The sequence below is a fragment of the Gadus morhua genome, chromosome 10, assembly GCF_902167405.1.
Source record: "Gadus morhua chromosome 10, gadMor3.0, whole genome shotgun sequence".
Taxonomy (NCBI): domain Eukaryota; kingdom Metazoa; phylum Chordata; class Actinopteri; order Gadiformes; family Gadidae; genus Gadus; species Gadus morhua.
In genome coordinates this window covers 10,407,164-10,422,269 of record NC_044057.1, presented here as the reverse complement: position 1 = coordinate 10,422,269, position 15,106 = coordinate 10,407,164, and the positions used below count along the sequence as shown (strand labels likewise).

At 42.0% G+C, this 15,106-nt stretch overlaps 1 protein-coding gene across 4 annotated transcripts in view; it reads right to left on the bottom strand.

The window, feature by feature from the left end:
* Positions 1-15,106, bottom strand: part of abhd18 (abhydrolase domain containing 18) — a 182,447-nt gene that overhangs the window by 153,119 nt on the left and 14,222 nt on the right. For all 4 annotated transcript variants that reach the window (XM_030369227.1, XM_030369226.1, XM_030369228.1 and 1 more), the window contains exon 3: positions 6,319-6,403. In XM_030369227.1, the coding sequence (XP_030225087.1) occupies positions 6,319-6,403 (85 nt within the window). The remainder of the gene's footprint in view (positions 1-6,318; positions 6,404-15,106) is intronic.

Below are 15,106 nucleotides of genomic sequence, written 5' to 3'. Positions count from 1 at the left end.
CAGTGGTGCAAGCTGTGGTACAAGTGGTAGTGACGCTAAGTTATTGATCCTGAAGGCCGGTGTTCTATTCTCTCCACGGACTGATTCATTTTTGCTCTTTTAGTCAAACCTATTGACGCAATCGGCCTCTTTCATTTAACATTTTTGTATGATTTAGTACGATGGTATGGTATGATAATTATGACGGGCTGCAACGCTGGCTGGTGTCGGTTGGCTGGCTGCGACGACAGGCCAGCCGCTGGCTGCCGCTGGCAACTGCCGCTGGTCGCTGGCCACTGCCGCTGGCCGCTGCCACTGGCTCTGGCAGGCTGACTGACTAGGTCGCGACCATATAAGCGTCGCAACCCTTTTGGCGGCAAATAGGTCGCAACCAATCAGAGGTATGGCTGAATGAGCGACCTGTGGCACAGTGGTGTAAGTGGTAGCGATGCTAGGTTAGTAATCATGGGGTTGTGGGTTCGAATTTATTCACAGTTAGATAGATTTTTGCTCTTTTAGTCAAACTTATTGACGCAATCGACCTCTTTCATTTGAACATTTTAGCAGGATTTAGTACAATATTATGATAATTATACGACGTAATGACGGGCTGCGACGCTGGTCGCTGGCCGCTGCTGCTGGCTCTGGCAGGCTGACCGACTAGGTCGCGACCATAAAAGCGTCGCGACCCTTTTGGCGGCAAATAGGTCGCAACCAACCAGAGGTATGGCTGAATGAGCGACCTGTGGCAGCCAGCCATTGCCAGCCATTGGCTGCTTTCATAACCAAAAGCCTATGTTATCAGTTAACATCTCATTGAACAGAATAAATAGGCTATACGTGCGTCAGTGTAATAAAAACGTACATACAATAATATATAGCTTAGATATTGATAGACCAATATGCCTTTTTATAATATATATAAATAAATAGGCCTTTTGGTCTATCCATCTATAATTAATTTTTAATTAACTTTGTAATAGGCCTACAGTGATGCGTACGAATTTGTATTGATTATATGGTATAGCCTATTGGTTTTTAAATGTCAAAGACAAATAAAATATCCTATGAAGCAAGTTATAGTGTAATATAGTTCTATACAAGTGTAACGGTGTCTATCATAACAGCCACAGTGGTGTACCCAGGCCCGGTTCCAGAACAGAATGCCTTGGGGTGCATCTGAGATTACAGGGGGTGCACCAGTACTATACTAAAACCAGCTACCCAGCTTCAGTTCAGACTTCGCTTTTTTACACACAGGCTTTTCCTACCATAGACAAGCACTTCTGCGTAGTTCTACTGACATGTTGGGACAACAAACAATTACTGTGCTTAAAAGATGGTATCATATCATGTCTTGTGATGTGGAGAACATTTCAGCCGAAACATTAGCTTATTGATATCTTAGATAGCTTTGAATATGAGATAGGTTTTTGAGGTGTAAAAAAGAACAGAATTCTACACAAAAAAAAAAACATGTGACTGCAATTCAAAAATAACGATTATTTTTTTTATAAATTGTGGCAGGATAAAAAAGAACAGAATTCTACACAAAAAAAAACATGTGACTGCAATTCAAAAATAACGATTATTAAGTGGCAATTGTACATTGCCACTTATAAATAAAACAGATTTTAGCTGAACAAGGAAAGAACACTTTCAGACTTTGAACTTTGAACAAAAAGTAATCATACTCTTAAAGTTAACACGATTGCAAATAAATGCAATAAAAAGAAATATGGGTTCTTATGAACATAATACATTTAATACATGTATTGGATATCCAACGGATATATAACTGTTGCTGCCGAAGAAGTTCAACGTCACTACCGCGCGCACCATAGATATACTATATGGGTGCGTGCATTTTGCACATGATGCCGGCCGGCGGCCAATCACAGCAGCGCTGATATAGAGCGACAACATTGCGACCTCGAGTGTGATATTGCTTTATACAACAGTTATACTAGTAAAATGTACTGTTAATAATAATAATTGACAATAGATTTTGATTTGTTTGTTTATTTAATCATACATAAATGCGGAGTGATTTTGTCAGTTTGGTGAACAGTCAGAGTGATGTTGGATGCTGATATCTCAACGGTATTTAATGGAAATTGTCACAGGTTTCATTACAATTTGTTTTGTGAGCAAGTATTTTATTATTTTTTATCATATTTATAAAAAAAATAATCTTTTTTATTTTTTTTCAATTGAGGGTGCAAACATTTTTTTGGGGGGTGCAATGCATGCTTATGCACCCCCGTAGAACCGGGCCTGGGTGTACCTAATTGTTTATAAGTGTAAGGTAGCGATGTTAGGTTAGTAATCAAGTGGTTGTGAGTTCGAATTTTTTCACTGTCAGATAGATTTTTGTTCTTTAAGTCAAACTTACTGACGCAATTAGCCTCTTTCATTTTAACATTTTAGTAGGATTTAGTACGATGTTATGATAATTATACGACGTAATGACGGGCTGCGACGCTGGCTGGTGTCGGTTGGCTGGCTGCGACGACAGGCCAGCCGCTGGCTGCCGCTGGCAACTGGCCGCTGCCACTGGCTCTGGCAGGCTGACCGACTAGGTCGCGACCATAAAAGCGTTGCGTCCCTTTTTTCGGCAAATAGGTCGCAACCAACCAGAGGTATGGCTGGTCGCTCATCAGCCATACCTCTGGTTGGTTGCGACCTATTTGCCGCCAAAAGGGTTGCGACGCTTTTATGGTCGCGACCTAGTCGGTCAGCCTGCCAGAGCCAGCGGCAGCGGCCAGCGACCAGCGGCAGTTGCCAGCGGCCAGCGGCAGGCCTGCCGTCGCAGCCAGCCAACTGACACCAGCCAGGCGTTGCTGCCCGTCATTATGTCGTATGATTATCATACCATCGTACTAAATCATACAAAAATGTTCAAATGAAAGAGACCGATTACGATTACGAGTTTGAGTAAAATAGTAAATATATACCTGATCATGATGAGTATCGAACAGCCATTGTAATGATTACCAACCTTGGGCCACTACCACTTGTACCACTGTGCCATTGACATTTCGTCGTTGCACTTTTATTAAACTATATAACTCTATAAGAACTTCTATACTTTATTAGGCTTAATGACATTTAACAAAACAAATAGCCTAGGCTATGTATAATTTCGAAAATACATTATTTCAATATGCCCCAAATTACAACTAATATATCACTCTATAACGAAGTGCTTTGTGCATAATATACCTTATTAGGCTTAATGACATTTAACAAAACAAATATATATAAGATATAAAATTCATTATTTGAATACGCCCCAAATTACAACTAATACATTATATTGATACTGATAGACCAACGATTTTATCATTTTAAACTGTACTTCAATATAGAAATATTAAAACAATATTAGCAATAAAGAGCTGTAGGTAGCTTTCGCCCTTTCTGGTACTTCAACTGTCGCAAAAAACCCGTTAATAACATGCAAATGAACTGATTAAGGACCGCCCATAGACTTTGAGCGACCGAGCCAGCCAGCGACCAAAACGGCAGCCAGACGAGAAAACGGCAGCCAGACGAGCGACCAACACAGCGACCAATGCGACCTACGTCGCGACCAATGCGACCTACGTCGCGACGCACGTCGTTGGCCACTCAGAGAGCTCGGCCCTGCTCATCTGATTGGTTCCCAACTGTTGTATAATGAGCGTATACATAACTGCTATGACGCCCGATACTTTTGTGAAAGTTTGCATATCACTCCGCGCCTGGAAGTAGAAACAGTTACAAAGTAAAACATATGTTGGATGACGGAGGGTGTAAATGTTGTTACTCCGGGAGTGAGCAAGGCGATGGAGAGACTAACGAACGCTTAGGCACACGGCGAGTGAACTGCTCCAGGATAAATTGCCGGCGAACCGCTCTATCGGAGCCTTCTCTCGGAGGGACGCTAAAGTGTGTTGCACTAAAGGTTGCCGGCCCTCCGCTGCGCGTCGGGGCCGGACAACGCCCCTTAACAGTGGTATAATGAGCACATACCACAGCCTGGCGTGATCTATTGCTTAATTATACAACGGGGGACCTAAATCCAGCGATCTGATTGGTTCCCAACTGTTGTATAATGAGCAGAATAAAGGCCTACATATCTTTATTCTCAATATCGGCCGATATATAGATAGGCTCTACTGTTATGTAATTATTTTAGTGGGCAAAGTACAAAGTACGAAGGCAACCTAATGTAATAATTAGTGTTTTCTATTCTTATTTCAACAAGTTTAACTTGCACATTAAAAACTGCTGCGTCGCTTTTTGTGTAACTTTCACAAGCCCTAGAGGCTGACTAAATATAAACAGAGAGGACAAATTGTACTGATTGGCCGAAAGGTGGTCCAAAAGCGCAAACTTCGACACATGTCTATCTGGTGACCCCTTTTCACAGTCAGAGAACAAATGTTACCAGGGAACCCGTAGCAGGGAACTAAATGGCAGCTGCACGGCCGAATTAGCCCAATAAAAGTGTAGTAACCCAGAGAACCAGCTACAACATAGTTTTCATCCAAACGAGCCGTCTTTAGCGAACGGTGAATTGCATTGGCTTCTACGAGCAGTCGGCTTTCAGCCGCGAGCTTAGGGACCGTCTGCAAAGTGCGAAACTGAATTGCATTGGCTTCTACGAGCAGTCGGCTTTCAGCCGCGAGCTTAGGAACCGTCTGCAAAGTGCAAAACTGAAAACGACAACAATAGTAACATTTCTATAGCGTCGCCATTATTGACTCTAGAGCCCCAAAACTTGTTCCATAGAGGCATGGCCTCTTCATCGTCCAACTACAACCTTTAGCTTTGAAAAATATATCTCTTATTTTTTAAGACTTTTTATTTAGGAACAATTTCGGCTCCTTATGGTCTTACTGCAACCTTATGTTTTGAAAAATATATATACATATCTTTAAGAAATGTCTTTTTAGCAAAAATGTCAATATGCATTTTTTTTTAGCCATTATTGACTCTAGAGCCCCAAAACTTGTTCAATAGAGGCATGGCCTATGTATGCCACCTTTGTGATGGGGAGAGGGGAGGGAGTGGGAAGATGCATTGGTTTGAGGCACAGACCTTTTCGATTGTTGTAGTATTTGGATTATGGGATTTTAATGTATAGGGTGGTTGTTGATATAAAATATTTTTTGTTAAATAAATGTAAATAATGGTTTTAAAGATTATACCTATAATATGTTCAATCTCTCCTTATTTCCCCTGCTCATTACTGTGCACAAATGTACTGTATGTATGTTGCCAGCAGACACATAGAAACCTCCGGGCAGGGTGCGCTTTGCGAGCACAAAAAAAAATTTGGCGCGAAAAACATAACATTTCACCTCCGCTGCTGCAACTCCATCATAGGGGAAACACTTATATACGGTTAACCAGGATAAAGTTAATCAAAATTCTACCTTAGGGGGCACTACAGAGATTAATTGAAAATGTTAAGACACATAACTCCTCAGCCTTTGGCGTACGGTCATGAACGTTTGATCGGCCATCACCAGATCAGAGCTGAAACGCACCTCTTTGGCGCCTCGGTAATTGCCAATCAAACAAAAAAGGTCACCCTAATTCTGCTTTAAAGTGGCCCAGGGACTTGGATTGGGCATGCTCGCTCAATAGCCTAGCTTGTTAGCATGCTCATGAAATATTAAGCAAACGTCGAGTCGGCTCCTGCAGCCACACACATATTTTTTCGAAAATGCACATGCAGCGACATGCCTAGTTGGTCCTATTTATGTATCCGGTCAATATATCCTGGTAATGTGCACTACAAAAACAATACAAATCAAGCACTGTCATCACCGTTGCCCATAATAAGCGTTACAAATTCTATCGAATCAGGTGTGTCCTTCTCGAGAAGCCCAGGAGAACCACTACGCAATGTTTTCGGGAGTCATACTATGTCAGACAAATCATCCTATTCTCGCATGTTGGTCCAATGGCCTATACCATTTATACTTTTGTTGTATTGAAAAAAAATAGTCCTAGCAGTGTTTTAATTTGTCTTACCACTATCCCAAAAGTACCGCAACGAGAGGAGGCGAGTTGAACTTAAATCACGGCCTAGACAATCTACATAACCACTATTAACCATCAGCCTGGGATCTCAACAAACCGGCTATATCCCTGTTCTAACCACATTGCAAATAATTTAACTGATTTCTGAAAGCTTTGTAAAGTTTAAGATACATTAGTTTAGATATTTATTGGAATTTCTCATAATTATGAAAGCGAATTGCTTTTGGCTACAGAAATAGTCGCAAGTACAAAACACATACTCACTCATTGAAAAAATTCACAAAAGGGAAAATGTTTTACCTTATCCATGTAAACCGGATAGTCTTTTGGCACCAGGTGCTTGCATCTCTCTCTGTCCCCAATGATTTTACGGAACTCGAAGATTCTGACAGAAAGAAATAAACAAATTTAGTCCATCCATCATTTCTTGTTACTATGCTACAACTTGATGACCGTGAATACTAGGGTAGGATAAACATTATTTCTAACCATTGCTCTTTTTGCCTGTTGAGAGGGCATTTTTAATCAATTGCAGGACAATTATATACTATTGGAATATTTCAAAATACCTTGTTTGTTCTATGTTGCATAACCAATATCTAATGACTCTAATCCAATCAAAATTTATTTTAATCAATCACTTTCAGTTCAACAAGTTGGTTATTTTCCAACAGTGCTGGCACAAGCCTTTAATGAGCCCTAAACAGATTTAGATTTGGGCCCCCCCACTGCCTTGGCTCTGCCAATACTATGGATGTCAATGCTTGATAATTTTCACACCTACTTTAAATGGAACAAATCCATTATCAATTATATTAGTTGTAGATGTGTTGCTTCAACATAGCATTGTCAGCCTGACATGGTTTTAATCTTAAAGAGTTAGACTCACAAGAATGGTCTGGTGTTAATTTGCATTTTAATATTCTAAATGATACGTGCTTAGGTCATACTGAACGTGGTATACTGAAAAGTACAAAATAAACGGGCAGACAATGCGTTAACTGTAAACAAGTGAATTACTTTAATGCATTTTGTGAACATTTACATATTTGAATATAGTTGCAAGCTACACTTACGGGGTCCTACAATATGGCGAGTATGATGACCATGGCCTACAGAATACATCTAATGAACATTATTACTTTCTCCATGTCTCACAATACGTTTGGTCAAGGTCGGAGTCGAACCGGCGAGCCCTTGGTCATGTAGCATTGGTATGCCTTAAAAACTGGTTTACTGGAAGTAAGCATTTAAAACTAACACCAACCATGTTTATAAAGCATATCTTGAAAAGAAAATCCAATATCAAAATGGACGTTATTAGGTGAGTGCGGCATGCAGCGCTTAACTATTGTTCTTCTCAGGTTTATTTTCTTTCTTTCTTATTCTCTACAAACTTTGAGACCCATCTCCTTCCACCATCTTTCAGCTAGAGACTCCATTCAAATTATAAAATGTTTGCTTGGCTTGCGCGCTATCATGCAAACTTTTTAAAGATCCCATGGCATGAAAATTTCACTTTCTAACCTTAATATGAGTTCCCCTAGCCTGCCTATGGTCCCCCAGTTGCTAGAAATGGCATTAGGTGTAAAACTAGCACTAGCTATCCTGCTCTGCCTTAGAAAAAACAAATCTCAGACGCGCCGATTTGGATTTTTTCCCCGTATGTCCTCATAAAGGGAAATGTTAGGTCCCCTTTCTCTGCTTTGCCCAATGAGCTACAACCGTGCAAGCGCCACATATGTGTGTGTGAATACACACACTGTAACGCAAGTGTTGTACACTTGGTGTTATGGCACATAACACGTCGGGTTCTCTGACGTCTCTGGTATTTCCACAACGAGACTCGTAGTGGGGGTTATCTCAGCCATGGTTGAGAAGGAATTGGGGGAAAGGAACTTTTGCCTTGACTCCCTGAATTACATGAACCGCGACATGGAGGAGAAAGGGATTGTTGCCCGCGGTTGTCTCCCGCTGGAGCCCCGCTGCCCGCTGCCGAGGCACCGCCGCTGCGAGGCACCACCGCCGGGAGACGTCAGATAGCCCGACGCAGTCGTTAGAGATTCATAATATCGTCTGGAGGCGCACACAGCTTTTGGCCGTGATAATATGTATTATATGATATAGATATCTATGTATAATATGATATTCTTTAGATATAGAGCTCCAGGACTCCCGCCGGAGCACCCGGAGTGTTATAGAATATTTACAGAACATGGCCAACGGATGTGTGCGCCTCGCGATACATCCACTGTAAACCGAGCGCATGGTACCGTGGCTGCAAGCTGCTCAGGGCCACACACCCATCCTCCTCCTTGAACCACCTCTCTCCTTCTCATTTGCATTAAAGCTACAGACACCGAAACGGCGCATTTGTGGAAAGCTCAATGTGTGACTGGCTCGTAGTGGCTGTAATTCTGCACCATGGCTGAATTTCGTGAACGTCTTCAAATACTGTGTTAGGGGCCCACTAGGGTTGGGCAATGTCCAGGAAATGGCTGATCGACGATGTTGAAAGCAAAACATCGTGATGACCGATGGCTTCGGCGGGGTAGGGGGGGGGGGGGGTGGGTTGTTGTTACGTATTTTATTATTTTTTAGTTTAGTTTTATTTTCATTATTATAACAAATATTTCGAATACTACTCATGTTATTATGTTATTTAAAAAAAAGAAAAGGTAAAGGAAGTTTGTCATTGACGAGCTGGAGGTGTCAGAGGAGGATACGCATCTCACAGCTGACTTGAAGCGCGTCATCCTGGAGAAGATGGAAGGGAAATATGACAATGATGCCACCCAGAAGATGACACGCAAAGCAAAACTGCTTGACCCATGATACAGAGGAGACCACATGAAGCCACCTGAGCTTAGTAATTTAAAAACAGAACTGGTAGCGGAGATGGCGGCGGCAGCAGAAGCAACACGCTCAAGTCCGACACCGAGTTCCGATATCCATACTTCCATGACTACACTTAAACGAAGTACAACACTCAATAAGGGTGCCAATTTTCAGATGTCAGTGTTGTTCCAAATCTAATACTCCGTGGTGCACTAACCGGAAATTACGATCACGACTGCCGCCGCGGCTCCTCCCCCGCAATAAACACCCCGCTTTGAACGGTGAACTCTTTACGCCTAGCAGCTATAGAAAGCTATAAAAACTACAAAATGACTATTAATGCAGGCTATGTGGAAAATGCGCCGACTTTGGCTTAGCCTGGCTCTGCCCTCTTCCCCTACATAGCTAAGATGGCTGCCGTTGAGTACGAAAAGTGTACATCGCCACCAGTGATGGGCAGTAACGCGTTAGAAGTAAGGCGTTACTGTAATAATCCAATTACTTTTTTCAAATAACGAGTAAAGTAAGGGATTACAATTGCAAAAATAGTAATTCGATTACTTTTACTTTCCTGCAAGCAGCCTGCGTTACTGCGTTACTAAACCGTGATTTATTTTTGCCATAATTTGGGATTTTGCCGTATTTGCTTTGTGAGACTGTCTCGGGACAATGACGTAGCCTATAGGGGCGCGACGTCTAGAAGTAAACAACAGACACGTGTGTGCAAGACTCTTTCTTGTGTTAGGCGCACATGGCTAATTTGCATACTTGCACAGGATTCGCTGGCTCCGCAAGACAAATAATATAACATATTTAATACTCTCTATCCGTCTATCTATCTATCTATCAACGCATGGGTCTAGTTTTAATGTGATGTACTTTGTGTATGTCCAGTCAGACTTGTTGTCTCCCTTGTTATGTGTGGTCTTGTAGGTTATACTGTGTGAGCCGAATCACCGTCCTAAATGAATTCCCGACGTGTAGTTTGGTATTAATAAAGACTTGACTAGGCTATTTATCTATCTAGGCTATTAGTCAACAGTTATTCGCCAAAGGCGAAGTGAATAGTGGGGAATAGCCGGCGAGACCGAAGGTTTATTTGTTGTTATCAGCTGACATTTTGCGATGAAAACAATATAGAGTTTGAGATGTCAATCATGGGATATTGCACAATATCCCGAGATAGCGAACCAATCAAATTGCGCCATCTTAGGAGGTTCACGTGTAGCATATAACTATATATAATATCTATGTATTTATCTATGAAACACATCCTTCCACACACACACAGTTCAAACACATACTCTTATTTGACATTAGAACAGCCTAAGTGTGGCATGCAACAGCATTTTCTGTTTTGGTGAACGCATTACTCCTCTCTGCACTGCAACTGTTAAAAGATGTAAATGTTAATAGAGACTTTGGTTTGAATTATTTTATGGCTGTATTTTATTTACATCTATTCGAATGAAGGTGTGTATACACACCAAAACTATTTTCTTTAAATGAGACTGTTGCATTTAATTTATTTTTTTGTTTGCAATGTGCATAGTTAAAAAGATTGAGACTGATAAAAACAAGTTTTAAAAAAGGCGTATTCAGGTTGTGTATAGCTAGTGTGTTTTTGAAAAGTAACTTAGTAAAGTACCTAATTACTTTAGAAAATAATTAATCAGTAAAGTAACTGGATTACTTTCTTGGATAAGTAATCAGTAATCAGTAACTAATTACTTTTTCCAAGTAACTTGACCAACACTGATCGCCACACACTTCGCGATTTGACCGTTTTGAGTACACTATCCGGGTCCTTTCAGTACACTTATTTTCGCTCGATCTGAATCGGAACTCCCTACGTACTCAAACTTAGGCTAGTAAGTACGGATAGTATGGATATTGGAACACGGTCCCGCACAAGTGAGAGAGGAAGAGGAATCCGGTGCTGGCACCGTGCCCAAGAAGAAGAAAAGCTCGCTTGGCAGCTTTCTTTGGAAAAGACCAGCTACAACAACCACTGTTGATGGTGAAGAAAACCCTCTAACTGGGTGGAAAAATAACCAGGGAGGGTTTCCGCTCATGGCCAGGCTTGCACTTAAATATTTATGTATTTGTGCTACCAGCGCTCCATCTGAACGCGTGTTCAGCACTGCCGGTAGTGTTGCTACCCCACTCCGCAGTTTGTTAAATCCAGAAAAAGTGAACATGTTGGTGTTTCTGGCCAGAAACCTTGACATTTAAATGTGTTTGATTTCTTGACACTGTCATTTTACATTAGCACTTGTACTTTAGTTTATCCATGGCATTTAAATAGTTTTTAGGGGTCCAAGCCAACAGGTTGGATCCCTATTGTTTTTGTAAGGATTATTATTAGGGGTCCAAGCCAACAGGTTGGATCCCTATTGTTTTTGTAAGGATTATTATTATTATACTTCCCATCTAGAAGTGGTACCACAGCCCAAACAGTAAATGGTGCACACGCGCCAATTGCATCACTAGATCCAGGTCCGTGAATACTACGCAGACGACCAAATCCAGACACGCCGGCCACTAGGTGGCGCTATACCAAGGAAAGACGCGTTTGGGGCTATAACTCCCACACCGAACCTCCCACAGTCAAAAACTTGTACCCACTTATTCACTGGAGTCTGCTGCATCTTTTGGCATAGGCCACGCCCATTTCCGTCTATAATTTTTTCTCGCAAAATCGCGAAAACCGCAAAACTGTTTTTTCCCTACTCCTCCCACATTTCTCGCTCGATCAACACCAAACTTTGCACACGACATCTTCAGACGCACATGCAAAGAATGCATGAAACACTTTTTTGATGCGACCTTTGACGACGAAACGGTAGCGTTTTGAATATTGGTATATTAGCTAAATTAGACGTGGAATATCCAAAATCCAAAGAAATCCAAAATTAGACATCGGATCGAGTCCACATTTTACACACATGTTGGTGCTAACCTTAATGTCGTTCGATAAAAATTTCGGAAAATTTCGCCATTAGGGGGCGCAATAAACGAGGAAATTGTATATCTTCTACAAAATTTCGCCGCGAAAACGCTACACTGACTTCTCGCTACTCCTACCACAGTCAAATCCTTTGTATCCACATGTTCAGGGTAGCGTTTTGAACACATGCTTCGCGTCGTGCCGGCGAAACGCACATTTCTTGTCGCGTTGTGCCGGCGAAATGCACACTTCTTGGACCCCTGCGTAACTGCTTGCAGTTCTAGTTATTATACTTCCCATCTAGAAGTGGTACCACAGCCCAAACAGTAAATGGTGCACACGCGCCAATTGCATCACTAGATCCAGGTCCGTGAACACTACGCAGACGACAAAATCCAGACACGCCGGCCACTAGGTGGCGCTATACCAAGGAATACGCGTTTGGGGCTATAACTCCCACACCGAACCTCCCACAGTCAAAAACTTGTACGCACATATTCACTGGAGTCTGCTGCATCTTTTGGCATAGGCCACGCCCATTTGCGCCTAGAATTTTTTTTCGCAAAATCGCGAAAACCGCAAAACTGTTTTTTCCCTACTCCTCCCACATTTCTCGACCAATCAACACCAAACTTTGCACACGACATCTTCAGACGCACACGAAAAGAAATACTCAAACACTTTTTGATCCGACCTTCGATTACGAAACGGTAGCATTTTGAATATTTGTTTATTAGCTACGTTTTACGTTGAAAATCAAAAATCCAGAAAAATACCAAAATTAGACATCGGATCAAGTCCAAATTTTACACACATGTCGGTGTTACCCTTAGTGACGTTCGATAAAAAAAACGCAACATTTCGCCATTAGGGGGCGCCATAAACGAGGAAATTGTATATCTTCTACAAAATTTCGCCGCGAAAACGCTGCACTGACTTCTCGCTACTCCTACCACAGTCAAATTCTTTGTATCCACAGGTTCAGGGTAGCGTTTTGAACACATGCTTCGCGTCGTGCCGGCGAAACGCACATTTCTTGTCGCGTTGTGCCGGCGAAATGCACACTTCTTGGACCCCTGCATAACTGCTTGCAGTTCTAGTTAACTTTGTTCCTTATTATTGGTTTGAGTGTTAGAATAGCCTAATTATAATTTAAATAATTGTATTGTTTTTAGTATTATTCGTTTAGTTTGTTAATAGATAATTGTATATAATTCGCTTAGCATTTCTCACGCAGTATTTAACTACAGTGTAACTTTGTTTTGAATGTTTTTTGCCAATAAAGTGTGCTCTTGTACTGAGTTACCTCTATTCATTCTAAATGATTATATTTTTCCTAGACATGAAATATAACGTTTATAAATTATTTAGGATAGGCGTAGCACTTTGCTTCATGTTTGATACACGTAGTTGTCAGACTCGTTCATAGGAGAGAACGGGAGAATTCGCTCAGTAGTTAAGTTTTAATTCAAAGTTTTCCAATACAAGATGTACAATGACAGGTGTGAACGAGGTAGATTACTATGTTTCCCTTGCGACAAAATTAGTTGTCATAGTTAAATAGTGTGATTAAATTAACTGTATGTAGTAAGAGTAGCCGCCCGGGGGGGGGGGGGGGGGCATCGCCGTTGCCATCGCCGACGGACATCCCATCGGCGATGGCTGTCAGGCATCGGCAATGGACAATGGCATCGTCCATCGGACCAGGCCCACTAATATCTATATTAACGCATCCATAAAGTAGCAAGCCATGGGGCCTTAAACGGCAACTTCACCCATTTCACATAAGCTTTGTATTTTTCCCTTATTTTCTGGAGAGACTAGAGAGATCCGTATCGATCTCCAACACTTCCTGGTTTCAATGACGCAATATGACAATTTTTGCGTACAAGAAAATAGGAAGTGTAAGAGGGGATGATTCTCGTAAGACTACAACCACTAGTGGGCACTAGTGGGTCCCACCCCCTAGAGGGGGGTGGGACCCACTGACGCTACAGACCTATTAGAGCAGTGCCAGTGGGTGGGACTTCACCAACAGAAACTAACATCCACAGCGTCTGAAGCTAAGATAACAGAGGCTGTTGATAAAACTGAAGTACATTGGCGGAGGGTACTGGATCTGACATAGAAGATGGCTCCATGCAAAAGTTCACCATTTCGAAAGAAATACAAACGAGGACTACCGTATTTTCCGCATTATAAGGCACACCGGATATAAGGCGCACCTTTAATGAATGGCCTATTTTAGAACTGTTTTCATTTGTAGGGCGCACCGGATTATAAGGCGCATAGAATAGAAGATACTGCAGTCAAACGTTTGACTGGGGTTGCGTTATGCATCGACTAGACCGAGCTGTGCTAAAGGGAATGTCAACAAAACAGTCAGATAAAGTCAAACTTTATTAAGCTTTCTGACAACTCCGGTCACTCCCATGGTAACGATGTTCAAACGTTAATGTGCATATTAACAATATCTCATCAATATCTGATCAATATCAATATCTCTTAACAATAAGCTCACTTTTCAGTTCATTCCCCGTCTACGAATCCCTCGAATTCTTGTGTGTCCGAATTGAACAGTTGGGCGAGTACGGCATCCAACATGCCCGGATCCCTCTCGTCATTATCCGAGTCAGTGTCGCTGCTGTTGCCTGGCAGTTCAGTGATTATTCCTGCCTTCGTGAAAGCTTGGACCACAGTTGAGACTGTTATATCAGCCCAGGCATCCACGATCCATTGGCAGATAGTGGCGTAAGTCGCCTGGCGCTGTCTTGGTGAATTGGTGACGTGATGTTCGCCTTCTTGGCCCCGTCCACACGAAGCCGATTTTTTGGGTGAAACCGCATAATGCTACGGCCACACCAAACGCGTGTAACGTGCCTAACTTGACGCTTGATCATTGTGTGTCACAAAAATGGTTCAAAGCGCCAACGCGCCTGTGGCTGCGCTGGATTTAGGAGTCCGAGGTAGGAAACCCAAACGCCGCCATGTTTGGGTGCATGATAGAGTTTAGATCGGGTTAGATTAAATAATCTCGGATATAAATAACAATAATCGGGTTAAATAACTTCACATGGTGTGTCTGGTGTGTTTCCAGCATTCGTAGTGTTGATCAGCAGATAGTCCGCCAAGACGTTGAGGTTGCTTAGCAACCGGAGACGCTGTCCATGCAAGTGAATGGAGCGTTCCCTCTTAGTCATAACTATCAAACCAAAAATCCTTCACATTCAACGAGCGAACATGATGAAAGTATAATGCACATTTCTCGCTAAAAATGTTTACATAAACGCATTTAATGGC